This window comes from Pleurotus ostreatus, assembly GCF_014466165.1.
Source record: "Pleurotus ostreatus strain PC9 chromosome Unknown scaffold_6, whole genome shotgun sequence".
NCBI lineage: Eukaryota > Fungi > Basidiomycota > Agaricomycetes > Agaricales > Pleurotaceae > Pleurotus > Pleurotus ostreatus.
In genome coordinates this window covers 2971519-2998612 of record NW_023503161.1, presented here as the reverse complement: position 1 = coordinate 2998612, position 27094 = coordinate 2971519, and the positions used below count along the sequence as shown (strand labels likewise).

The following is a 27094-nucleotide window of genomic DNA, read 5'->3' as shown; positions in this document are numbered from 1 at the left end:
GGCTGCCGGACAATAAGTCCAACAGAGAGCAAGAGTGACGGAGGGGACGGATCACACAAAGGCAAGGCGGAGGGACTTAGAGAGATTCAGACGAGAGGTAGAAAGACTTTTGTAGATTGAACTAATAGTCAGACTAAGGTTTACAAGGCGGACTAGCTAGCTTTTATACGACGGAGGCCAGGGACAAAACAGATCGTAAGATCCAGGAGGCTATGAGAGAAGGGACGATGAAACAGTAAGTAACATATGGCGAAGGTCTGGTGGCGGATAGCCGGACGGATATATTGTGTGTATAGGTAAGAAGTGGAGTAGAGCATATGGATGAACTAAGGGAAGCCAAGCAGATATGTTTCAGTAACTAATATGGATGGATGATGCGGAAGATATCCGGAAGGTGACGGATGCAACTGACAAAGACTTGAGCGAAGGTTAACGAGGACAGATGACGGAAGGTACAGGCGGATGAGACGGACACGTAGCTTAGGGGTCGGCACAGTCCTGACATAAAGGCACCTCATTGTTGTAAGGTACGGATGCCAGTGTCGGGATGCCAGCAGGCACTTCTCGCGGGATGTGACCTGGCACTTACACGACTTCTCAAGCATTCCAGCCATCACATAGATACATGCACTGCGGGCACCCAACTATCTTTCCGCCCGAAAAACTGCGTGAGAAAAAGGGTTTGTAGTTTCCGGCAGGTTTTCCGGCCGGGAATACTTAGAGTTTTCTGGCCAGCAAAATGGCAGAAATAATATGCATTTTTCACCAGTCTTGCTGAGAGAAAGATGCTGAGTTTTCCCTTGCATTCTGGAACTGTCGAAACCACCGGAAAATGATTTGTTTTTCCCGTGACAAAAACGTAACATTTTTTGGGTGGTTTTTCTGATAGAAAAATGCCAAGTCTTTCGAAAGGTTTTCTGCCGGAAATCCTCAAAGTTTTCTGACATTAAATCAAGCATTACCTACCAATTTCCCACCAGAATAACGGGGAAATGCGGAAACCCCTCCGAAAAACTATGAGGATTTCCTACTGAAATACCGTTCGAAAAACTTGACATTTTTCCGTTAGGAAAACCCTACAACATCTTCCACTCAGCAAAACTGCGGGAAAACTCATACTATTTCTACAATTTTACGAGCAGAAAAAATCTACGCATTCCTGACAGGAAAACCCGTCAGAAACTACAAACCCTCTTTCCCACGGGGGTTTTCGGGCAGAAAAATAGTTGGGTGCCCGCAGTGACATGTACTTGCGAAAGTCACCCATTTTGACCATAAATATAATTTATTAAGTATTCTATACTACATATTAACAAATAAAAGGGAGCCGGCACACTCCCCTGTGCCGGCTCGGGTGGTCATAGTGCCAGATAATATGAAAACAAAAATTGAGAAAAAAAACCTTGGGGGACACATTATGTGAGGGCGCACCCTGCTCGTGCGTGTGTGTGCCTCACGACACGGTGGTGATTGCGCGTGCGCGCGTGATGGCGGGTGTGCGCGTGGTGGCGGCGGGTGCGTGGTGGCGTGCGTGCCTACGTGCGCGAGATGGCCGGTGGGCGTACGCCGTGCGTGGTGTGGTGGTCGCGCTGTCGTTGTACGCGCGTGGGTCGTGGGGTACGTGCGTGCGTGGTGGCGGCGTACGTGTGTGCGCTTGGGGGCGTGGTGGCGCGTGGGTCGTGGGGTGCGTGCCCTTGGAGGCGTGGTGGCGCGCGTGCGTTTGGCGGCGTGCATGGTGGCGCATGTGCCTGCGTGCGCGAGATGGCGGGCGGGCGTACGCGCGTGGGTCGTGGGGTGTGTGCGTGCGCGCGCGGCTCCCGCTCCCCCGTGCTCCTCGTTGTCCTCGTCGTCGCGTCCTCGTCCTCGTCGTCGTTTCGTCGTCGTCGTGGTCGCGTCGTCGTTGTACGCGTGGTGATGGTGGCGGTCGCGTCGTCGTGGCCTGAGCGAGCTGGCGGCTTGCGCGCGGGCGTGCGCCAGTGCCTGGGTGGGTGCGCGCGGGCGTGCGCTTCGGTGCGTGCGTGCGTGCGTGCGTGCGGTGGTGGGGTGCGTGCGGGCGTGTGCGCGCGGGCGTGGTGGCGGCGTGCGGGCGTGTGGGGTGCATGCGGGCGTGCGCGTGGTGGTGGCGTGCACACGCGTGGTGTCCTCGCGAGCTTGGGCGCGTGCGCGCGGGACGGCGGCGTGCGGTGTGTGCGTGGGCGTGGGGTGCACGTGGGCGTTGGGTACGCGTGGGCGTTGGGTACGCGTGGGCGTTGGGTGCGCGTGCGGGCGTGGTGGGCGCGCGGGCGTGGGTGCGTGCGCGTGGGCGTGGTGCGTGCGCGCGTGGTGGCGTGCGTCGATGCCTGGGTGCGTGGGTGCGGGCGCGGGCGTGGTGGGTGCGCGCGTGTGGTGGGTGCGGGCGTGGTGGCGTGCGTCGGCACCTGCGTGCGGGCGTGGTGGGTACGGGCGGGCGTGGTTGCGTGCACGCGGGCGTTCGCGTGGGGTGCGGCGCGCGTGCGCTTGGGTGGGCGCGTGCACGTGGGGTGCGGTGGGTGTGCGCATCGCGACGCGGTGGTGGTGATGGTGGTGATGGTGGTGGTGGTGAACAGTCAATAATATAAAAAAAAGAAAAAAAAACACGCACCTAGGGGGCACATTACGCGCGCCCCCGTCGGTGCCCTGCTCGTCGTGCTCGGTGGTCTCGCGTGCGCGTGTGGTGTGTCCGTGCGTGCGCGCGGGCGTTTACGTGGGGTGCGGCGCGCGTGGGTGGTCTCCCGCCCCTTCCCGCCTTTCCCCTCGTCCTCCCGCTCCTTTGTGCTCGTTGTCGTCGTCGCTCCGCGCTCGTCTTTGTCGCTGTTGTTGTTGTCGTCGTTGTTTCGACGTCGTCGTCGTCGTGGGCGTGGGCGTGGTCGTGTTCGGGGTCGTCGTCGTCGTCGTCGCTCGTGGTTGTGGTTGTTGTCGCGTGGTCGTGGTTGGTCGTTGTCGCCTCGTCGTGGTTGTTGTCGTGGTCGTTGTCGGTGGCTGGCACGTTGTCGTCGGTGCGGGGAAGGGGATGGGTGGGTGGATGGGCGCAGGGAAGAGAGGTAGCAGCAGGGCAGAGGGTTCGGCGCAATGCGGGGCGGAGTTTGAATTTGTCCGCAGCAGTACTACTTGTCGCACTGAGTAGGGGCCAATAGTACGGACTTATGGCCTAATGGTTCAGAGCGCTGTTTCTGATCATGTGACTTGTGCCCGCAGAGGTTGCTGGTTCGACTCAAGTTACTGCCAAAATGATAATATGCTAAATCATTCTTTTTGCTATAAATCAGTAACGGTACAGCTGAAACATGTGTTTCAAATGTACAAATGAACGGAAAATGGACCGAAATTGAATCATCTGAGCCACATATGTTCTACATATGTACTGAGGCAATATTCAGATCAAATTCAGTGCTGTCAGCACATATTCAGTCCAGATGGTTCAGATTCAGATCTGACTGTCAAATGTAGTTCATATGTACTTTGTCACTACATGATTCAGAGATCATATATGTATTCAGTACATATTGAGTGCATATGTGGTACAATTGCAGTGCACTTTCAGATATGTACTACATATGTAGTACATATGTTAACGTGGCTGAGTGTAATGTCCTCGATGTGCCCTTATGCGGCAAGGTCATCGACCGACTTCTCCCTTTCCGTCGCGGAAACGACTAATTTAACTAATCCCGAGCACGATGCAGCACAGTCTGGCGGCATGGAGCGTCTCCGCTCCTGAAATCACCATTGCTCTCAACGCTAAGGGGACGCAGCTGAGGACAAAACCTTCCAAGTCCACCATCCGACTCCGGAATCGACTAGCCAACAAGAGGTGAGTTGTTCGTCTCACTCAACTCAGTTCCCTTACAGTCTTCAAGCCCTGCAGAAGTGGACAACTTTTGGAAGCAAAAGTATGCACGTTCTAAGTCAAAACTCAAGTAAGAACGCTCCCTGTCTCAGGCATTTTGCCTAACTTGACCCTCACATCCAGCAGGTCAAAAGTGCCTCAACCTACGGACGTCTCCTCGCAAACAGACGTTCCTACGGCCTCGGATTTAACTTTGTCCCCATCGCCTACTGCTACAGCTACAGCGGACCTTCAATCACGCGCACCGACGCCCACACCGAAACCAACGTTGGAGCCGGGTCCTTCAGACGGAGTCGACCCTTCGACGAAACCTCTCGACGGGCCTTCGGAGGATCAGGCAACGCCCGTTCTTGAGCAGGACCTTCAATCACATGCACCGACGCCCACACTGAAACCATCATTGGAGCCGAGTCCTTCAGACGGAGTCGACCCTTCGACAAAACCTCTCGACGCGCCTTCGGAGGATCAGGCAACGCCCGTTCTTGAGCATGACAGTCCTCCTGCTTCTCAGCCAGGATCACCTTCGACTACGCCCCTTCCCAGCCTGAGAAATCCGTCCTCCACACGGTCCCCTTCCCCTACGTCTTCCGATACATCTTTAGGCGGCGACCGTAAGGCTTTACTCCAGTCACTGGCTGCACAGGCAGACATTCTTCTAGAAGCAGTAGAGAATTGGAGAATCTCCGAAGATGTCACCAATCTACTCGACTCACGGCTGAAGGCAGCGTCAAATTTGCTGAGGCAGCCGACTGGGGTAAAAAAACGTCTTGAGTTTCTGAGTCATTTGGAACACATTGGACGAGTCGTGGATCAGAGCGCATTCCTTGAGCGCTCACCTTTACAAGCAGTTCACAGCCATGGTTATCTACATTCCCAAGAAATATTTGGAGCAGGTTGTTCTATCCATTGGCACGTTGGAAGACGCCAAATTTTAGTCGGCCTGACGGGACTTTTGTCTGGAGTGCGGGATTGGCTTTCGCAACCGTCGCCGACCTTGACGGCAATTCTTAACCTGGTATTTTCTTTTCTCTCTCTCTCAAGCCCGAACTACACATGGGTTAACGTATTCTTTTATTTTCGAGATCATCGATATGACAAACAACAATTACAGTCATGGGTTCATGAATGCCACCCAAGTGAAACGTTTGAAGTCAGGCAGTTGGCTGTCAGATGACATGATCGACTACGCTTTGGGTAAATCTCTCCGATCATTAGTGACAGTGCGTGAATTGAAAACTGGGCAGGCAATTTTCGTTGCGAGGATGCCGTTGTGCACGGAGCAAGCAAGGACATCCTCATCTGCTCGTCGGGGCTTATGCCTCGCATGGCTCGACTCGCAAGAACAACTGTGGACGTTGACGGCTTGGACGACAGCGACGACGACGACGAGAACTCTGGGAAGCTTGATCAGGAGACAGTCAAAAGTTTGTGCGCTTTGGAAACAGTAGGTCGAACGGTCTCTTATCCAAGCGTCGCTGAAGCTGACACCAGTTCATATGAAGGTCTTCAACCGCGACGTCCTCAGGCATATTCGAAAGATTATTTTGCCTGTATGCACAGGGGATCACTGGATCCTTGTACATTGCAATTTGGCAGACCTCGTTATCGACATTCTGGACAGCCGATCCAATAAGGTGCCCAAGAGGGCCCAAGGAAAGCATTATTCTATATACATTGAAGTATGTTTTATTCGTTCCCTTCAGCTTGGGGTTAGGATAAATCATGAGCACAGCGCTTTTGTCTTTGGCTCAAGATGCTGATTGATAAGTATGTTCTTCCGTTTGAGGATCCAGTGGAAAACTCCACACTGTGGACCCTGAAGACTCCCTTCGCTGTGGCCAAAGCTAATTGCAATGTTCACGAAGACGTACATATCTTTTCCTTCGCATTGATCAGAATAAAATTTGACTGAATTGTTCTTCCACAAGTTCCCTTACCAGAAGAATGACAACGACTGCGGTCTGTACGTGATCAAGTTCGCAGAGCACTTACTGAACGGAGAGACAATCAACCACGACGACGTTCCCAGGCTCAACTACATCTTCACCTGATTGGACCTCTCTGGACCACGTCCGACTCAGACTTTGGATGGACTTACCGAAGCTTGAAAAGGACTGGATATTCATTCCAGAAATTATTCGAGATTATTCTCTTTACGAAAAGTACCTGTAAATATTCTTTTCAACTATTTTCTATTTTTACTTTGTTTTGCCCATGGCCACGATTTCTGTACCTTTCATTTGAGCCAGAGTTCATGAGTTAGTTGGGAATATTCATTGTGCTAGCTGTACTTGATGAGGTTATTAGAGATTTGCTCGTGAACAACAAGTGCTATTCAGCCAATCAAATGCTGGTGTGATTCCACACAGTTATACCTTTCATTTGAGCCTGAGTTCATGAGTTAGTTGAGAATATTCATTGTGCTAGCTGTACTTCCGTTATACTATTGAGTTGACTCCCTGATGAGGTTATTGGAGATTTGCTCGTGAACAACAAGTGCTATTCAGCCAATCAAATGCTAGTGTGATTCCACAAAGTCGTACCTTTCATTTGAGCCTTAGTTCATGAGTTAGTTGGGATTATTCATTGTGCTAGCTGTACTTCCGTTATACTATTGAGTTGACTCCCTGATGAGGTTATTAGAGATTTGCTCGTGAACAACAAGTGCTATTCAGCCAATCAAATGCTGGTGTGATTCCACACAGCTATACCTTTCATTTGAGCCTGAGTTCATGAGTTAGTTGAGAATATTCATTGTGCTAGCTGTACTTCCGTTATACTATTGAGTTGACTCCCTGATGAGGTTATTGGAGATTTGCTCGTGAACAACAAGTGCTATTCAGCCAATCAAATGCTAGTGTGATTCCACAAAGTCGTACCTTTCATTTGAGCCTTAGTTCATGAGTTAGTTGGGATTATTCATTGTGCTAGCTGTACTTCCGTTATACTATTGAGTTGACTCCCTGATGAGGTTATTGGAGATTTGCTCGTGAACAACAAGTGCTATTCAGCCAATCAGATGCTAGTGTGATCCCACACAGTTATACCTTGCATTTGAGCCTTAGTTCATGAGTTAGTTGAGAATATTCATTGTGCTAGCTGCCAATAACCTCATCAGGGAGTCAACTCAATAGTATAGCGGAAGTACAGCTAGCACAATGAATAATCCCAACTAACTCATGAACTCAGGCTCAAATGAAAGGTACAGCTGTGTGGAATTATATCTATGCCTGATTGGTTGAGTATACATTTGATTTCAAACTTAGATTAAATTTTTATTCTCCTAAGCAGATATAACCTTCTAAAAATGTAATATCATATAATTTCCCACACTTTTATGGTTTTTTAAAACAAACAATGATGCTTTAGGTCTGCATTCACATCTATGAACTGAATTTTTTAAGATCCAAACCAACACTTTCAATATAAACAACCTCTGTTAATTATATTTAATTATAATAATAGAAGAATATTGTATACCACAATGAGGAGACATGATCAAAGGTTATGCTCAGCCAAACAAATGATCAGAAGGTTAGTGCGCTTCAGAAAATGCATTGATCACCTGTCCCGGGTTAGGTGATGCTGGCGGACCCCGCCAGCACCGGCTAATAAGGATAGATCCACCCTTGGCTCAGTAACCCACTAGTGCATGGTAAAGTTCGCATTTTTGCACCTTTTTCCCACTTCAAAATGTTCCCAATAGCTTCGGAGTTTTTGTATTTTATGTATTTTATCATTCTGAGCAACTTTACTCTATATATCTAAGCAATTGGGATAAGTCCTGCCCTTGTATTCACAAAAAAAAGGCCCTTAGAGCGAATTTTGTGGTTCTTTGCCTGTGGGAATATCCCCTAGCTCCCCTGGGTCATGTGCTTACAGAAAAGTTCAGAGGTTTTCTGTAAGCACATGACCCAGGGGGGCTAGGAGTCATCTTCTGGCTGTACTTCGCATTTTTGCTCAATTTAAATGGCAATACCTGCTGCTACAAATTGCTCCCCACATCGGACTTATGTTTCTTTATATTCTGAACAACTTTGTCCACTCAAGCAAGTCATGAAAACAAAATCCTGAGCCAGTACAGCTCATTCTTGCTGCTAACTTCGCATTTTTGAGCCTGTAGCTTGTCCTTAAAATATGCCAGCTATATACTGTCAATTGTATCCCATGTAATTTCGCATTATAAACACTTTCCTCCCCTCAAGCAAGTCATGAACATCAAATCCTGAGTCACTAGTCCTGTATTTGCTGTTTGAGTTCGCATTTTTCCAGCTTTTGACTGCCTTAAAATGGCCCTAACTACTTCGGAGTTTTTGCATCTTATGCCTTTTATTATTCTGAACAACATTCCTCTATATACCTAAGCAATTGGAGCAGGTTCTGACCATGTTTCATTACAAAAAGTGTCATTAGAGCGGAATTTGAAGTCCCTAATATGAGCTACTGACTGTGAGAAACTAATTTTGTAATGAGGTCGGACTTGTAATGAGTTGTGACTGTGAGAAAATGCGAAAACTCAGCTGCCTGAATAGGCAGGTCAGGGGAAAAGGGGAACAGGGGCGCATTAAATAAAACACAAAGATAATTCTGTAGCTCAGGCAGCTGATGGTACAAGTACTTGGGGCTATGGTCCAATCCTGGGGGATATATATAGGGACTTTTGGAGCCCAGTAGCATTTACTTGTACCACTTTCCCAGTGCTCTGTAGCCAGTATAGTGGTTTTGCAGGTAGTAATCCAGCTGCTGCATGAGGAGAAAGTGGTACAAGTAAATGGGAAAGGGCTTCCCATATAGCCTGGGGGTATACCTAGAGATGGGTCTTTGTGGCGTTAACTTGTACCAACATCCTGGCTATTGGCACCCTCTTCTCCTCGTACCGAAACGGTATTTGAGCTATAGCACGAGCAGGAGGTAAGCTATCTCCGTAGAAATTTTATCAGTATACTCTCCTAACATGCCCGGACATATTTCGTCACCTAACCCTGGGTCGGGGAGCGACGGTTGCTTCGCTACGCTCAGCGACATTCTCGACGAAGAATGGGGCGTGGAGGGACAATGGGACAAGAAACACCTAACGCCACAAGGTGATCCTCCATCAGTAGGCCCTAACGGAGGTGGGTGCACCTGTGGCGTTAGGTTCTGTGGAGGTCAGCGGAATAAGCTGCCTATTCCATCGGATAATATAGATAGGGATGGATACACCCTCCGTGCGACCGAAGTAAGCAACACCACCCTCGAGCTCGCCGTCTCGCCCCCCTTCCCCATTGGCGCGGCTGAGGTATCTCCGCCCCTTACTGTATCCAGTCCTACGACAGGGTCTTTGAGCGGCACGGGGAGTGGTACCGCGGCGCAGGGAGGCCCCACGAACTCGAATGCAGGAATGAGGGTCGGGCTCCGAGGGTCGGGGTGGGCGATGGTGGCTGCTGTTATGGGTGCGGTGGATGGGTTCTGAGGCGTTGGTTAACACCATGTTGTATAGAGTGGAAGCGGTAGTGGATAACTGGGATAGCTACACGATTTAGACCCTTGCACTCGATCCCCGCCCCGTACATGATCAAACGTTCCAATCAGCCGTAGTTCTTGTTCTTCCTTGCTGTAATTTAGGGACTACAGCGTCCTGATGCAGAGTGGCCGACTTACGAGCCTCGCTGTCACGGAAGTTCAAACTCATCAGGACGGAAAGGGTTGAGACTCATGACGAGTCCCAGAGCACAGACCCTGATTCCTTCCCCCACTTCAAAATTCATGTGCAGTCCTCTGTTCATCACAAGGGTTGTTTCGAACCGATGCGCGCGGATTCTATATTTGCTCAACGAAACTTCTTTGCTCGCCATCGCCCACGATTCATCTCCTCCGCTCCTCCTTCATCAGTTCGATTCGAGTCATCACGACTGCTCGCTGCGAGTATGCGACATGTCCCGGAGGGGATCTATTGCACATCGTCTACAAGACGATGTTATAATCCCTGGATTCCCTGGATGTAGTATCAACACGGTTGTCGTTGGGCTGATCCTGGTGTTTTGGTATGCACTTCCAGCTCACTCGCCTTCACGGGCCCTCTGTGTGGCGTGTCCCTTTGTTCTTCCCCCCCTCCGCCCACGTACTCTGGCACTGTCGGCTTACATTGCCTCCTCGTTTTATAGTCCTCGTTTCACAGTCCTCGTTTCCTCGTTTCGCAGGCGTCTCACAACGGACAGCCACCGTCTGCCCAATTTCAGGCTGCCCCGCATTGTGGCGCTTGAACCGGCCCCACGTGCATGATCGAACTGCCGACTTCGGACTTCAACCTCACCAACCTCTCAAACGCACACCACAACAAGGACATTGTCGACGACAATTGAAGGCCACGGTGCGCCAGTTCTCCATCCAATCTGTATCTCCCTGAAACGATGGCGCGTCACGACCGACGGACAACCTGCCTATATACCATTACGTCTGCTCCCAAGACGAAGACGAACAACTATCGAGGCGGCGAAACAGGGCTGAGAATGCGGGGGTGGGATGGGACGGTGCCGTTGATATGGTGACATACCCTGCTCAACCTGCCAGGTAAGTCTCCAATCCCCTGGCATGGGCTTTTGGTTCACGTCGCCATTAGTGAACGCGCGACCGCTGCAGGATTGAGAACGATGCCAGAAACCAGCCTTGCGCCTTCAGGGCCGATCCGGCTATCTCAATCGCTCCCCATCTTCTCTCAAGCCAAGGTCAGACAGAAACGCTGATCCGCTAGCTCATTCTTCAACACGGGCAGTACGTGCTCCCCCTCCGCCTTGAGAGCCTCGCTTTCTTCGAACGAGGTTGGATCAAACAGGAGGTCGCCATCCCCTCCCACCTCGTCTTCTAATGCGGCCTCAAGACCATCAATTTCGACGTGTTCGACGCCGCGATGAACTTCTACGTCAAGCACTTCCAATTCGCCAATGCGCTACTAAAGCTCAATCGCTCGTCAATGACCGTCAACGAGTACACGTCCGTCGCTGAGAACATGGCTGCGCCAGACCCCGCCTTCGATGTCATCAAGCCTGACATCCACAACCGCAACTGGTACCAAAACCCCGAAAAGCGTAACATCCAGACCCTCGGATACCTCATCCACGAATATCGATTCCGTCCAGGATTCGCCTACCCCAGAGACCGACTATATGGCCTGTTGGCCTGGCCTGCGATGCCGATACCCTGAAGTCGATTCCGATACCCTGAAGTCGATTACACGAAATCCTGGGAAGAGATGTACGCAGACGCTACTAAGCGGATCATCAGTAAAGGGAAGATTGACGTGCCTCGATGGTGGAATACCCCAAGACCAGCGATCGTCTACCGAGCTGGGTGTTCGTCTTGAACACGACAGGGCGTGATTATATCCTTTGCAACGTAACAGTCACCTCAACCCGCCCATTCGCGGCAACCGGCTCGACATCGCACCTTCCCCCTCTTGCCTCCGAGATCCCCTACACTCTCACCTGCCACAGTGTCGTTCTTGACCGCGTGAAAGAAGACGACGTCTCGCGTTGGCCACTTTGCGCCCTTCTCCCTTGTTCCGACATCATCACCTACATCGCCGCACCCATGCTGTCAAATCATCCACACGCGACTTCCCCAGCTCACCGTGCCGAAGCAGCGTGGCGTATCCCCGTTGTCAACCACGAATACACCGATGCGAGCATTGGAACTAGTTGATGAGTTACCACGGCAAGCTCCGTGCGTACGATGAAGTCAAGAGTATGCTCCTGTGGTCGAACGCGCTGTTACTAGGACAAGACATTGCGGAGGTCGTTCCGCTCACGGACGCGCAGTCGGAAGAGCTGGAGCACATCATTGAGTCCCAGGAGCGCGAAGCGAAGGTGACGCAAATGAGGATAGGATGGTTGAGGCGCGGCGCTGCGGCGCAGTCTTATTTTGGGTCGATGAATGCGATATGGTGGTGGAGGCCGTTCGCGGGGAGGGGTGTTTCGTTGGCGTTGGCGCACTGGAGACGGAAATTGGGGATGTGGTGTGCGTGATGGCGCTATGGTGCCATTTGTGTTACGGCCCATTAACGAGAGCGAGGGGAGTCGGTATACCCTAGTTCGAGAGTGTTATTGTGATGAATAAAGGACGGGGAGGCTTTGGAGATGGACTTGGGCGCAGAGGTATTTAGAATCGCTTGATTATCGTGAGTTACGGGTCCTGTAATGAAATGAAAGGAACCGTTCTTTATTTGGGTGGGGGTTTTGGGCGCTTCCTTAAGTGGACGGCTACTGTTGTAGCCGGTAGCCGGTCATCCGGAATCTCGGGATCTTGTTTAATTTTAATTTAATTTAATCTAATTTTGTATTCAATGTTAATTCAATTCAATCAGCCTTTCCTCACTTGTACACGTGGGAGAGCTTCCAAAGCTAAATGAGAGTTAGCACCGGAGATCATGTAAGTTGCCATATTAATCAATATTCAGGGGAGCCTCAGGGGAGCCCCTCAAAACACTGCTCAGCAGTCATACTCACTGTTTCACTTATGCTCATATTGTAAACTTACACTCTGGCATTAAATATGATATTTCACATGTATCATATTAACTCTGTAGTATCAGTAGTGTAATAGAGTGTCAAGAGAGTCAACAAATTGTCAACAATGGCAATTTCAGATGAACATGGTTGATCAGTACATGTGGATAAGTCTGATAATATATGATTCATAACTAACTAGCAGAGATATGCACATCTGTAGAGTGGATAACTAGTTTTACATGACAAGTGTAGTAGTTATTCCCAGGAATATGTTTGAATTGGTATTTCAAGTAATTAGATCAATCACTGTCTTACTATACAGTAGAATAGCATCTAAATCCTGCAGTAGCTGGAGGCAAAAAAGCAGCACTGTACATTTACAAGAGTCCACTGTTATTGAATGGAGAAAGAGTATATGAATATGAGTTCTCAGCAATTTGAGTAATGTTTTTGAATCTCCTATACTTCTGTATATGTTATAGGCGCATCCAGGAGGCCCCTTAGGGGCCACTAGGGGCATATTCACGTCCACTCTGGCTATGGGCTCGGGCCATGTATACTCGTGGTTACTTGGACTTCTCGGATTATGGACTAAATACATATTCGAGCACACTGTACTTACTATGACCGGACTACTAACTGTCTCATGAACACGCGGCTACCGCATGTTCCTTAGTATATAGTCTTGTACTGTACCTACAGTTACCTCAGTTTGAATATTAGTTCCTTTCCGCACTCACATCCTTGCCTCTCTACTGAGGCCTCTTCCTCACATTCCCTTGCCTCCGCTTGTACCCTCGGTACCTGTTAAGGACCGTGTCGAGGGGCCTCCTGACTCGTCCGTACAGGGGCACGGGAACGCGCACAGAGCGCAGGAGCGCGGACGCACAGACGAACGGAGCACACGGGACTTGGCTTCAGCTTTGATGCTGTGCCCTCCTAGCCCTGCGGTGTCCTGATTTCGGAGAGAGCAAGGTGAGAGGCGGGCTCCGCGGAGGAGCCCGCAGCGAAGACTTAGAAGGCAAGATGACGGAATAGGAACTAAGATTCAGACTAGAGAATACATGTGTACTAGTGCTACTATAAATACTAACTAACACATGTATGTAGTGAGGCTAGTATGTAAGTACACATGTACATGAAACATGTAACAAAGTAATCCTAGTACTGCGCACCATGCATAAGCCTTGAGGGCGGAGCCTGAGGGATTCCGAAGGTCCGAGTATCCAAAAGGGGCGTAGGGGGGACCCCTAAGGGGGCATGAGGACTGGTCTATGACAGTTTAGATAATCACAATGTCCTTATATGTAGATATATTTGATTGTTCACACGTAGATAAATAGGTAGTCTGAATTATTGTAGATGCGAAGGGGAATTCACAGCGTGTGTGAGCGAGGACAGGGAATGGTGTGTTCCCACCAAAAGCGAAGTAGGAATGAATAAATGAACATGATCCGAATGCCACGTGACGAACGGAACGGAGGACGGAGGCCGTACCAAGCAGCGCCGTGTGCAACTGCTTGGACTCGCTTTGGCAACGCAACTGAGGGGGAGGAAAAAATACTTCTTTTTTTCTGTAGCTAGAGTGTATGTACTATATATACTAGTAGGTAGGTAATACTAAATGCAAGGTATGCATGTATAACTAGGTAAATGAGTATGTGAGGAGCCTTGTGTCCGCAGCAACTCATGTTCGAGTACTCGGACCAAACGAAGAAGTAAACAAAACAATTAGGTACGTACAATATACCGTGAATCAAGGCTCAAACAGGGTGCCAACCCTACATTATGTAGTCCCTTGCGCGTTTGCAAGGGTCAACTGCTATTCCGTACGCCTGAGTAACCACGAAGAAACGGTTATTTCTACACTATTTATGAATCAATAGGACCCGTACAGGCCATGCATTGCAGTGGCTACAGCCCCAAGTTACTATAATCTAATATAATCTCAGCTTCGTTACTGACATACTTTTCATGTGTGTATAGACGACTCCGCGAGGGGGCAGCGAAACCAAGCACTAGCGAAACGCAGAACGGAACGCGCAGTGAAGAGTGCAACAAGAACATATTATAATGAAATGAAACACGAAGCGGCAAGCAGTGGCTGCTAGGCAAGAGGAGAGCATTTCCGGCTCCGACCAGCACTCCGACAAGAAGCCACGGCCGAATTTGGAATTCAACTTATTCGTTCTTACCACCAAGCCACTTGCCACTTCGTCTCCCATTGTTTGACTGTGGCCATTAGGTGAGTATAAGTCTGCAGATGAGCGCGTTTCTCCCTTTTTCTGTAATCTACCAACATGGCTGACTATAAGCTATATCCCCAGACTACTCCAGTCAAGAAGACGCAACCGCCACCATATAATAGAAGGCAGATGTCCGACATAGTCACCCGCACCGACTACCTTACACCCCAAAAAGCCTTCAGCGTTGATCGCTTGAACAAGCCTCCCTCATTCGCTGCTATCCTGGAGAACAAGACGCTTCAAGGTCTTGTGAAGCAGTTCAGCTCGAGCACAACCACGAGCTACGGTTTGGTCGTCAAGCTGCTGAACTGTGCAAGCTCTCTCATACACAGTAAGGACTTCTCTCTCACTATTGTTATCTTCATTTACGTATGAATCCGTTACAGAGAGATGGGCCAAAGATAAGGAGCTGTTGGCCTTCCGCGACAACCATACGCGCTCGCCGACGAATCATCCAAACGACAGCAGAGCCGGGGAACCAGACATCGTCACTATCCTGGATCTCATCAACAAACTCATCGAAAAGGACAAAACGAAGCGTATTCCGTGGCACCACGTGTTGTCCACCATCGAAGAAAAAGGAGAAGCGGATAGCGACGACGGCCCGGCTCAATCTGCCGCTTACCTGGCCTTCGCTAACCAATGCCGGCCTGACTTGGTTGGCATGTACGGGATGGCCATCTCGCCCAAGGGGTACATCGTTCAATACAGCTGCCCTGCTGGCCTCCAGACGTCCGAGGAATTCAACTGGGTCGACATCACTCCCCTGCTATCGTATGTTTACACGCTATATATCCCTCGCGAGGACTTTGCCTCTCGCGATCCGAGCATCACTCTAGCTGACAGCGATGATACGTTTGGAGCTCCCGCTTGGAACATCCGCGACGGTGACAAGGTCTATGAAAACTGCGCCGTCAAAGTCGTCGGAGACCCATGGCGACGAATGACTTGGGTAGCAAGGGTCGGCACGTCGCCGATTACGATCAAGGACTCGTACCGCGACGCTCATGCGAGCTTCAGAGAAGGCGAGCTTTACGACATCCTCCATAGAGAAGGGCCCGCTCCTGGATTCTTGCGAATCAAGAAAGAATACGAGGTTCGATGCGAACGGGGTCGTCCCATTACTGTTACCGTTGGCAGCACCACGCGAATCAAGACTCGACTCATCATGCATACGTGGGGGGAGTCTCTGCGTAAATGCCCCAGCCTGATCGATTTTGCTAAATCGATGTATGACATCCTCGAAGGTGAGCAACATCTGCATCAACGTTTGCTCACGATCTGAATTCATTACAGCTCATCGCTGGGCGGTGCTGGAGCGTAATATTATCCATCGTGATATTAGTCATGGTAATATCTTCGTTCAAGCTGAAGACTTCAAGGAGGAAAATGAAAAGGAGTTCGCCGGGAAGGAATCCAGGCCAATATTCGTCAATGAGATTGTAGAGAAGTACGTTCGCCCTTACCCTATCCGCCAACATTGTTTGCTAACATCCCTCGCACACACTTCAGCGTGAAAAATGCCGACCCGATGGCTCGTCTCGGAGATATGGACAACGCAGCGGAGCTCAATCGAGACAAGGCGGTATCACCCTCGTTCGTCGCAAGGAAAAAGAAAACGAGTATGAATAATGAACCCCTGCGTTTTCGGACGGTCAGTTTCCCTTGAAATATATTTCTCGCCTACTCACTGGCTGGTTTTGAAGGGAACGCCAAAATTCATCGCTCGCTCGCCTGCTGTTGGCCGCTTGCTCGTCACCAACGTCGATTTCCGTGCCATGCCGGAACTCCCCAACCACCTTGCCGAGAAATACTTCGAAACATACGCAAACGATCGATCAGGATTGCGAACATTTGTTGACGATGATTTCACCAATCACGGAGGGATGTATAGCTCCCGAAAGAACGTGAAGAAGTACGAGGATAACCCCGACCTAGTAGTCGAAGAGTTTGAGCATCATCCTCGACACGATGCAGAATCCGTCTTTTGGTGCATGGTCGTATTTCTCCTCGTCGCCGTGCCTTTGGGAAGCCCAGATGAAGTGATCCCCAAAGATACAGACAAATTCTCACTCTTCTGCGCTTGGAGACATATTGCTAATCATCAGGTTGGCCCTACGCAAGATATTTGCGATAGCAGGGCGGGTCTGCTCGCTGGAGGCAAACTGTGGAATGAGTGGTTGCATCCCGACCTCGCTCATGCTGGACCGCTTCTCGCGTCGTTGGCGTCTCAGGTATCTCCCGAATGGAGTCTATTGAGCCCGCAACCCCGCGACCTTCACCTCCACAAAGCGATGCAGCGTATCATCCTCACGCATATCGATTTATGGCAGAAGAATAAACTCGACGTCAAGTTTGATACTGGGAGAGTCCGTCCGACGATCCCCCCGGACAACCGCACGGTGCCCCAAGTGTGCATAACCCCAAGCATTGATGGGCAGCACATCGCCGCTGGCGCGCTTAGAAATAAGCGGGGATCACAGAACATCGAGCAGAAAGAGGACTCCCAAGCAAAGAGTGCGTTCTGATATGCTTTTATCTCATCCTTCCTCACCTTTCCGCTGAATCCAGGGAGACGAACGACAAGAGCAGAGGCCAAGGCATTAGGCTCTCAAAGCCTCCCTCCTACACCACCTCTGGCGACAACACCCCGCCGTTTCCCTCGTTTTCATGCTCATGAAGTCGACAGAATCCTCCCTCCAACGCCAGGTTCGGCCTCCACCTCTCTGACTTCGGACTGGCCTCCGCTTGATGCCAATGTATTCTACACTGCTACCAAAGACAAGGCTTGAACCGTATTTTGTTGCACTATGTACTCGATTCTTTTTGTTTTGAGCCTGTATATCATCTCTTGGAGTACTGCGTCTACGTGCTCTTGCATTGATGCACATTTGTCTACAATAAGCTTTACTGATAATAAGGGAAGCTTGGTAATTTCTCTACTACTGATTGCCACGTACGACCTAGTCTGCACACTGCGTAGTGGCCCAATCCGCCCACCCGCCCGTATTCATGGAAGGCTCCTAGTCGTTTGAAAGACCTGCATCTGTCATCTGTGGTCTGTGTCCCCGAATTCCATCGGTCTGCCTTCTGTCTCGTTGCATACGGCGATCTCCGTCAATCTTTCTCTCACATGATCCGCCTGGCAGCTTCCCACATCCCACGGCCGTTGCACTTTCTTCAATCTCTTTGTTTCACCATACCGACATGCCCGCCCATGGTCGTTCATCCTTCTTCATTTTCCCTTCACCATATTCTTGACCTTCATCGTACCTCACCACTCAACTTCGTCGCTGTCAAAATAGTGGTCGCATTTCCTTTCAGTGTGTACGTCGTCCGTCGTAGATCGCACCATTGGGATCGACGTCACCGTGTACTGGTATCCTAGAAGTCTAGGCTCGTAGTATCTCCCGATGCGTCCCAATGATCTCAGAAGCCGCCGCTGTAAGACGTGGGTCTCTCCGCATAAAAACCCCTCTGAACGGGTTTGATTGAATTTCATTGTATTGTTCTCGACCCTCTAGTCCTTCCAGTGATCGATATACCTCATCTCGCTCCCACTGTGGGACTTCGCATCATGATGTCAAGCAAATCATCCACGTATCTGGTAGATGTTTCCCCACTCTAGCTGTTTTGTCTGCGGCGATTGCCGTTGTACTGCTTAGTCCAGCGTAGGGAAAAGCTTGCGATGAACCAAGGCTGCGATCACGGGGCGTCATGTCGTATATGATTCGCGCCATTCAGTGCACACGGTGACGTTAGGGCCACCACAACGGACGCGGGACTCAGTGTATAGGAGAGCGGATATCTTTGGTAGATGGCACCCGTGAACATGGTTTGATCAAGAATGACTCAGTCAATTCAAAGAATCCATCCGCGTGGTATTCGCGGTGTGCTCACGGGCAACACGAGGCTGTATCGGTGATGCTACAAATATGTCAGTACGCAACAAGCTTTCGCTCGATTCCTCATCCTCCGCCTCTGCAATTCCCTGCGCACCTCTGAGCACTATCATTCTCGATCTTCATGAATTCATTTGACGCAAAGAAGGGACTCTTGTGAGTATGAGGCCGACCGTTTCAAAATTGGGAGTCAGATGAACGCTGAGGTTCTGGCACGGCTTGAAGGACGATCTACAAGTCGTACATCGAAGGTAATTACTTCGTTACGTCTGAATGCCTGCGTCGTTGACTGAGTATTGTGGAATAAACCTAGGTATAGAGATCCGATTCGACTGTAGCTGGAGCCCGGAATCAGCGGTCTCGTTCCACGCCGTTCGCAAGAACAGCACACGGCTATTCAGCAAGAAGAATTGTCCGAAAGCCTTCCGATGGACGCTGCGTCAACGCAAGTGCGCATTCCGCCGTGTTGTTCGTAGTCACGAGATGCTAACAGGTCACATAGGCAGATTTGGGATGACATCGTAATACAGTGCGCCAAAGACGGACGCGAGCGCTCCGACGTCGTGGCGACCTGGGATATCATTGCAGATATGGCGACGCAGGCAAAGTACGATAGACAGGGCGAGGCGCACATCGCGATCAAACACATGTTCGCATTTGGGACTAGCACCTGCTGTGTCCTGGTGCGCAGGGTACGTATTGGGGGTTGTATAGTCTTGTGTAAGGCGCCGACAATAAGATACTTAAGAGTCAATACTACACAACCGTAGAATTGAGTCTGAGTGTCGCCCTTGAATTCGCAAACAGCAACGACTGTATGCACTTCATTCAACACGATATGGTATGTATTTTACACGGCTCACTCCACCATTGATTCTGACCTCATCCCAAGCGTAAATTGGAAAGGAAAGAGCTCACATTGGATCGGACAGGCGGCGAGAGGACAATCATCGATGATATGTGCGAGGCTGCCGCCCCTCACGCCTCTGATTACCGTCATAGTGGGTTTCCTCAGTCAATTTGCGGCCATCTACTGACATGATCTACAGCGGAGATAAAGTCTATTGAGCGCGGCCTTTCACGCGCCGACTTGGATGGCGAGTTCACTAAACCACAGACACGAGTGATCCGCCACCGGGGCCCTACTCCCTCGGAGAGCCGTGCGCGCCCATGCTTTCTGATGGTGCACCTCTCCATCAACTCCTGGGCTCCTCGTGATGGCCGCCCATCGTTCATAGGCAAGGTTCGTTGGACTGCGACCAATAACCTCCCTGCGTCTCCATCCTTCTCCAGTGCTTTCCAATATCTCAACAACTTCCGCCTCGAAGTCCCCTCGAGCACGTTCAGATCTCGCAGGCAGCGCTCTCCCTCGCCGCACCGTTCAGGTACTTTCAACATCACCTTCTCCGCACAGGGAATCTCGGTGTTTGATGGTACACGTAGCCTCGCAGTCGATGGTGCGCATCACTCCATCCTCATCAATTACATTAACACTATGCGAGACGGCTACTTCGACGCGATCTACGGCGGTAATGTCGGGGGAACCAATAACACCAACTCTAGTGCGTACTCAACTATTCCATGTTTGCCACGTCCAGCCGCGTCGACTTATTTCAAATGCTTTTAGTCTACTCGTAGACTACTCTCGTTGCGACATCCTTCGCGATGTCGACTTGCTTGTCCCGCGTTCTGTTATTGCTTCATTATTGTAATCGTATCAGCCGCCTGTATTTGTATTCGTCAATTGTATCTGTACCTATCGTCTCGGTATCTATGTTACTGTGACACAGCGTCGAGCTGGTCGGCCGAGGGCTGGGGTCAAAAAGCAAGGCTGACATCGAGCGAGGAAGACGAGGCGCCACGTGTGTCTTGTCGGCCTCCTGCCTATTTTTCATCCGACAGCGCCGTTCTCACGACTCTCCCTCTTCCCTCCCTCCCCCTCCCCTCTCCTCTTCCCTTGCGCTCTCTCCCTTCGCTTGCCATGGGTCTCCCCTCTCCCCAGCTCGCCCATCCCGCCGCCGCCGTTCTTATCGTCCTGCGTTCGCTAACCCCTCCCTACCGACTTCTCGTTATCAGCCCAGTCCTAGGTGAGCCACCCCGATTATCAGACGAGGGTCAGAAAAGACACGAAAAGACGCAGGTTCGCAAGTTCGCAGACTCTTACTCATATAGATGCGTAGATGAGAAGAATCAACGAGAAGAGCAGTCTCGTAGCTGCGTAAGTGCGTGACTGCGTAATCACTTGAAGGTAAGTTTGCGTGGTCAGTGTCTGCGCCGAGACCCCTTTCACGATTTCCACAACCACGACGATGCGAGGACGACGACGAGGGTATTCACGATTGCTACGGTGGACACGTACACACCGCCTACGCTGTCTGTGGCCCCCACCCCCCGCGCATATTTCGTCTCGGTAGTCGTATAGTATCGCAGCGGCAACACTGGGTGCTGAGACGAGCTGCTCGATCTATACATGCCAGGCAGCGAGAGCGAGAACGCCTGCGCAATCTCGGAAAGTCTGACTCTCGTGATTCCCAGATATCAGTCGCACTCTATGCATCTTCCCTGCTCCTCTGTTCGTCGTATCTCCGTCTTCCGAGTTCTCCTCCGTCTTCTGAGTTCTGAGCTCTCCTCCATGACCGTCACCGTCGCTGCCACCATCCACGACATCGATACCTGCTGCCCCGTCAGCGCGGGCGTCTACACGTGAAGATTGACAGCGTCGACCCGCCCTCGCCCGTGCACCTATTCCGACTTTCGGCTTTCAACGTTCGACTTTCAATCCATCAGAGTATCCCACCCACACCACCTACTTCATGGATCCCATCGCCTGCACCACGTCCCGGAACTTTTCGGTATGTTTCTTCTCTATGCTATTTGCCATGTGTGTCGAATTAGAGGCCAAATCCGAATTGGGAGAATTCAGAAACAAGGCCTCTACATGGCTCCGAATCCTCCCACTTGTGCTGACACAAGCGGGCTCAGACGCATATGCGCAGAGGAGAGGTAGGAGAGATAGGAGAGGTAGTATCGACCGTACGGGAAGCTACATCATCGGCGTCCCAGGCTCTCTGCCCTTCAATATCTCGATCTTCCGACTAGAGGTGAGTCGAGTCCGCGTCGTCCGTATTCCTACCTAGCAAGCAAGGAAAAGGGAGGTTTAGTAAGGTATCACTTCATACATGGACGACGTGTTACACGAACCCGTTGCACCCACCATCGCCAAAAGTTGTTCATATCGTTGTATCGTTATTTGTTCCATTGTCGCTTGTATAGTCCCTTGACCCCGCTCTGCCCTCTTCCACAGCTGCTAACCGAACGCACACAATACACCGTCCACAAGCGCCATCAGCACGACATCCCGCGCTGACATAAAAAAGACGCACATGTGGTCCGATGCGGCTTAGCGGTCCATGAAATAGGCTGTGGGTTCGACCTGATCAATTGGTCCGACTTGGTGGCCGACTAGTGGACGGGATCGACACAACTGGTTTCGTGCTCTGCCGCAGTCCATGGGATGCCCGATATCTTGCGGTCCTACGGCTGTGAGAGCATTCAACGCGGCTGCATCCTTGGTTCCTAATTTGGGGCTGAGCCTATGCTCGGGAATCCAGTATAGGTATATGCCGAAGCGGAGAGGCCAGCAAGTGTTTGTGGGCGTATGGACGAGGGGCGTAGAGGCCAGAATGTATGCAGTACCCCCGTTTGCCGTTCGGCGATGGGGCGGTGAGAGGGTGAGAACGCGAGTCTAGCATGTTCTTAACCATGGGTTTAGAGGTCTTGATCTCTGAATCTGCAGAGATTCATAGACTGCGCGATGACATTACCCTGCATGTCTAATTCCAGGATGTTAGAATGTATACCGGCGCCGGCAAAGGGGCGACGCACCATCTCCTTTTCCCATTTTGTCCGGCCATTCGTATACCGCCAGCATTTCAGCTGACTGCCCTTGACCAGGCGCTCTGCTCGGATCGTTCCCTCGATACCCCAGAATCGTGCCAATTGAACGGCTCGCTGCGGGTACGATGGACTCGATGTAGTTGATCGTGTCAGTGTACGACGACGTTTCATGGATGGACAGCCGAATCTGTGAACTCGATGGGCGATAATGGATCCCTGCTCCGCGCATATAGGTGCGTGTGTTCCCGCGAAGCATGGAGAGAAACCTGTCCAGGTGGCCGTGAAGGCGGAGCACAGGTTGATGTCAACCATTACTCACGGAGCGGCGACACAGCGTTGCCCAGAATCAACGTTTGCCAGCCTCGGATGTTGGTGGAGGCGATGTGGCGATGCGACGCCGCAGAGGCCTACGGAGGGACGGGGACACAAGGGTGCATGGCGCGTTGCGCCTTTTCCTCTTGCAAATACGTCGTCGGCCTACAAGAAACTGGTAGATCCCCGGGGAGTCTTGTCGTTCCGAAGAAACCAACAATAAAGTCGGGTTGGAGTCGAGGGATCTGGCCACGTCGTAATCGCAAGTCGGAAACGGAAGCGTTGGGGTACGTACTTATGTTACACATGGCCACCGAAGAGGTCATCTTGATCTCTCGATCCTCCGTCTAAACCCATTCTTCGAGCGAAGCCACGCTTTCCATGACTCCATGGTACTTGATTGCATGATTCGAACGAAGACGAAGCTGTATTAGAGAGTTTGCGAAAGCCACCAGAGGCTGCTTAGTCAGCCACCGGCGGCTTTTTCCGCGTGAGATAGCCACCCAGCGGCTTTGAGCGCGGCGCGTCGTAACTCACGATAATTGAGCGTTTACTTGCGTATTTCTCTCCATGGTCAGGGCTAAACGACAAAAGACCATTCATCAAGACTCCTCACCTCTGAAAATCCGGATCAAACTGCCAATAAAACCATCTGACATCCCAATTGATTCCTCGACATCAGTTGCTGACCCAGTACAACACCAGCCCTCCCCTGCATGGGATTGCGAGCAAGGAAGTCTGCCTGACGATAGTAGCCAAACACCTGAAGATACCACTAGCCAAAGACAGTCCAAAAATGCACGGTCGCCGCGGTGGCTTCCCTGGCAAGACCGGCGCCTCATCAAAGAAGTGGACAACGTGCGCCCATTCGATGAACCCAACACGAAAATGGTCACCAAGGCATGGGAAACGCTGGCCGAGACTCTTCGGCAGCACACCGCGCTTGAGGGGCCTCAGTCTGTCATCGACAGAACTGCGTATGCCTGCCGAAAGCGGTTTGAGAAGCTAATTCAATCCCATAAGGTATGATCAGGTTTGTGAACTCAGATACACATACTGATTGTTGCTCCAGCGCGATGAGACTCGATCGTTACAGTCTACCGGCACGAACGAGGAAGTTGACGCGCATGTGGAAGTGAGGGATACCTCCGTTTAGGCGGATTGAATTTTCTAACAAAACTCTATAGCTGCTGACCGGCCTTGCTCAGCTGTACGATGTACACAGCAGTATCAAAGATGAACAATCTGCACAGATAAAAAAGAAGAGGTCTGTTGAGTCTCAAGCATCCTCCGAGCTACGCGAAGCATCTATGAAGGGGCTTGTTCATCGCGAGTCTCTGGTGGACGTATCGGCTCTTCCGGGAGCAAGTGTGCGCGAAAAACAAGCTCAACGAGTACTTAAGTAAGCTCGCCTGTTGTATAGCTGATTCGTTTTGCTGACGATACTCATAGACGCCGTCCGCTCTCCTTCTCTACGGCAGAGAAGGAGAACTTTGAATTTGAATTCCCTCCGCGGAAACGTCGCCACAGCCATGCCGCCGCACTGATATTGGAGCAGATATCGTCTGACCAGAAATCTCTGCAGGAACTCCGTACCTTGGACCAGCTTCGTCACGAAGAGCTCACTAACCTGCATAAAGAGACGATCGGCATCTTGCATGGCATCTCGTCATTGATGGAAGCCCAACAAAAACATGATATTGAGCGACAAGCAGAAGAGATGGAGTGTGAGCGTCAGCAGAAAGACCAGCTCAATGCATTGACAACTGCTATACTCACGTTGGCCGTCAATGTATCAAAGGATAAATAATTACAGTATATTATTCTGTTCTTATTGTATGATATGTATATATTCACTCCATCTCCTGCTGCGCTGATTGACTGGGATCCTCTGAGTCACCAGTAACACCCTCTGGTACCTCACACTCCCCCCATGGTGTTGACATACACCAGGCATCCAGTTCTTCGTCATCAACAGGCTCGCCGTGGAAGTATTCTGTCAAAGTAGGTGGCGGACAATGGAAGTATTGAGGGGTTTGTGGTCGGTGTAGAATGGTGTGTGCGTTGCAGAAGAGGATAGCGATGAGATAATAGAGCCCACATGGTTGCAGAAGGAGCTTGAAGTTGTGGCTGAAGTCGAGGAACGCAAACTGCTTCACCACCTCCCCAAATATCCACTCTACCGGTTCACGGACCTTGCTCATAGCATTGTTCCACATGCGCTGCTCATCTGTAATAACTGACCCTTTGTAAGGTGAGAGAACCTGCCCCTTGCAGCTATACCCACTGTCCCCATAAATGAAGAGAAGTCGCCCATCTCGTGTATGAAAATGGGTACGCAAAAGGTTCGCTAGGCCACTCTCCTTGTAGACAGTTTCATCATGCCTTCGTCCTTCAACTGGGCCATAAACATGGATGGCGATGCCATCAGGCGAAAGGAGAAGATGATACTTCAAGCAATGAATCCGTTTCCATCCGTTGAACACCATTCGCTGGTTCCGGACAGGGCGAGCATTCTTGCGAAGGGTTCCATCAAGAAATGCAACGACAACGTCCAGCGGTGCACCCTTGAGTGCCACAAATGCAGCAAGGGTCTCGAGTTTTTCAGGGGATAATCGCACGGGATCGAAACGCAAAAGATGCTTCCATCGATGCCATAGAATGAGTGCCGTAATTCGTGTGATCCTCGAGAACCGAGACCGCTCCCATCCAAAGATGAGTTCAACGTCAACGAGACGGATGGGATACGCGAGACGTCGTAGAAGCATGCAAAGAGCAGTAACTCGGTCCTCCGCAGCTCCACTATCTGGACATCGGACAGATTCCGGTAGGTCTAGGTGCATTACAAGCTGATTGATTTCGCTACGGGTGAAGCTATTTGATACCACTGAATTCTCAAACTACAACACAGGGACTGGGAACGAGTCTACCGGAATTGTTGCAACCAAACATCATCCCCAAGACTCTCCAATCTCACCCGCCCTCCTGGCCGCATCCGTCCCGCAGTCTGCTCCTCTACCAAATCATCCGCTTCCGCTAAAACCTCCAGCAAGCGACGGTTGAAGGCAATCCGGCTGGCCAAGAAAGTGGTAGCCATATGGCGAGTGCAGTAAAGCGTCGAATGTGTGATAAACGGAGAGAATAGTGCTTAACAGTAACGAAGGGATGTCGATGAATGGCACGGAGGCGAGGTCGGAGGGTGGCTGTGCTGGTGGCGGGCTCACGCGGCAAAAGCCGCCTTGAGTGGCTTTCTCAAACTCTCTAATGACTGGGCCGCTGACCGTGTGACTTGCAACCCGCACGTACTCAAGCCAAAGGGCCCGCACCTCTATCTAGTGTCTCCTCTTTGTACCTCCATTTCGGCACCAATCTTCCTGTATTCCTTGACCTTCGCCCCTTTCTTCGATTAATGAGCGTATCCAAACCACTCCCAGCTGGTCATATCCAACCCACGATCGTCGTTCTTGCTCCGCCTATTCAAACAGGTATGTGATGAGTGGTACTCGTCGTTGCGTATTACTAAACGATTTGCTATCAGTCCAAAGAGGAGGACTGCGAAACTATCCTTTCCACTCTTTCACGCGACGTTCAACCACGTCAACAAAAACTCGCCGATATCCGTCTACGAGAACGCTGCTCGACTGTCTGGTCGACTCTTTATACAGCCGCAGCGTATGTCGTGTACATTTGCCTGTGGGATTTTCGGGTTCTTACGCTGCTGCGCGTAGGCGTGCGGAGTAGCGCTGGCACCAGCTGTTATTGGACCATCGATGTCCGTCGTCGTTTCGTTGAACTCCCTGCATGCTCTGTTCGTTAATCAGCGTGCTGTTTATCCGGCGGATAGTTCGGCTTTGGTATTCGCGAAAGGAAGCTTACGAAGGTGCGTATCCGCTTGTGATCTTACTATCATCATCATTCCCACCGCGATATAGAGAAGACGCTGCAGCAGCAGAAAAAGGTGGAGAAATCAAGAAGACAAGTTACTACACCGCCCACGATCTCGTCTACAAGTGCGATGAATCGACAGCGCTGATTACGCTGCATCCTGCCCTGGGGCTTCGCCAGAGATTCAACCCTGTGCCGAGCCAGCCCCCCAGAATGCCCAATAATGCTAGAAACGCAGTGCCTCCTATCCATTCTTTCTCTATTCTCGCTCTCCACCTGGTCCTGAGAAACACAATTCAGACTTCCGCTGCGACCAACTGAACGCTTCCGCACCGTCGAAACGTGAGGCCAGGCGATCGGTATCGCCTATCGCTGCCTCGGTGAATGGAACCCAGAAAATCTTCGCCAATGCGGAAAAGCGCGCTTCATCTAGAAGGCTGGGTGCAGCACAATCATCACGTCCCTTCGTCCAGTCTGCCGGGAATACGAGGGAATTACGAATGG

The 27094-nt window shown here is 50.9% G+C and overlaps 7 protein-coding genes across 7 annotated transcripts; 6 read left to right on the top strand and 1 right to left on the bottom strand.

Moving 5' to 3' along the window:
• Window positions 1-3695: 3695 nt before the first annotated feature.
• Window positions 3696-5039, top strand: PC9H_009132 (uncharacterized protein; the record flags this gene model as incomplete). The annotated part of the gene is made up of 3 exons (XM_036778639.1): window positions 3696-3829; window positions 3876-3935; window positions 3992-5039. 3 exons carry the CDS (start codon window positions 3696-3698, stop codon window positions 5037-5039), a joined length of 1242 nt encoding a protein of 413 aa, XP_036630067.1.
• A 3780-nt stretch (window positions 5040-8819) lies between these two features.
• Window positions 8820-9317, top strand: PC9H_009131 (uncharacterized protein; the record flags this gene model as incomplete). Its single annotated transcript, XM_036778638.1, has 2 exons — window positions 8820-8979; window positions 9052-9317. 2 exons carry the CDS (start codon window positions 8820-8822, stop codon window positions 9315-9317), a joined length of 426 nt encoding a protein of 141 aa, XP_036630066.1.
• A 1068-nt stretch (window positions 9318-10385) lies between these two features.
• Window positions 10386-11045, top strand: PC9H_009130 (uncharacterized protein; the record flags this gene model as incomplete). Its single annotated transcript, XM_036778637.1, has 3 exons — window positions 10386-10414; window positions 10464-10569; window positions 10722-11045. 3 exons carry the CDS (start codon window positions 10386-10388, stop codon window positions 11043-11045), a joined length of 459 nt encoding a protein of 152 aa, XP_036630065.1.
• Window positions 11046-14648: 3603 nt separating this feature from the next.
• On the top strand, window positions 14649-17386 carry PC9H_009129 (uncharacterized protein; the record flags this gene model as incomplete). Its single annotated transcript, XM_036778636.1, has 6 exons — window positions 14649-14925; window positions 14981-15841; window positions 15891-16044; window positions 16107-16248; window positions 16301-17111; window positions 17166-17386. 6 exons carry the CDS (start codon window positions 14649-14651, stop codon window positions 17384-17386), a joined length of 2466 nt encoding a protein of 821 aa, XP_036630064.1.
• Window positions 17387-18620: 1234 nt separating this feature from the next.
• On the top strand, window positions 18621-21863 carry PC9H_009128 (uncharacterized protein; the record flags this gene model as incomplete). Its single annotated transcript, XM_036778635.1, has 13 exons — window positions 18621-18652; window positions 18722-18747; window positions 18810-18945; window positions 18999-19188; window positions 19389-19497; window positions 19546-19739; window positions 19790-19881; window positions 19940-20058; window positions 20287-20358; window positions 20677-20714; window positions 21214-21348; window positions 21394-21597; window positions 21801-21863. The coding sequence occupies 13 exons, from the start codon at window positions 18621-18623 to the stop codon at window positions 21861-21863; spliced, it is 1410 nt and encodes a 469-aa protein (XP_036630063.1).
• Window positions 21864-22264: 401 nt separating this feature from the next.
• Window positions 22265-22649, bottom strand: PC9H_009127 (uncharacterized protein; the record flags this gene model as incomplete). Its single annotated transcript, XM_036778634.1, has 2 exons — window positions 22265-22329; window positions 22382-22649. The coding sequence occupies 2 exons, from the start codon at window positions 22647-22649 to the stop codon at window positions 22265-22267; spliced, it is 333 nt and encodes a 110-aa protein (XP_036630062.1).
• Window positions 22650-26114: 3465 nt separating this feature from the next.
• PC9H_009126 (uncharacterized protein) lies at window positions 26115-26911 on the top strand (the record flags this gene model as incomplete). Its single annotated transcript, XM_036778633.1, has 4 exons — window positions 26115-26190; window positions 26244-26377; window positions 26434-26585; window positions 26638-26911. The coding sequence occupies 4 exons, from the start codon at window positions 26115-26117 to the stop codon at window positions 26909-26911; spliced, it is 636 nt and encodes a 211-aa protein (XP_036630061.1).
• Window positions 26912-27094: the final 183 nt, after the last annotated feature.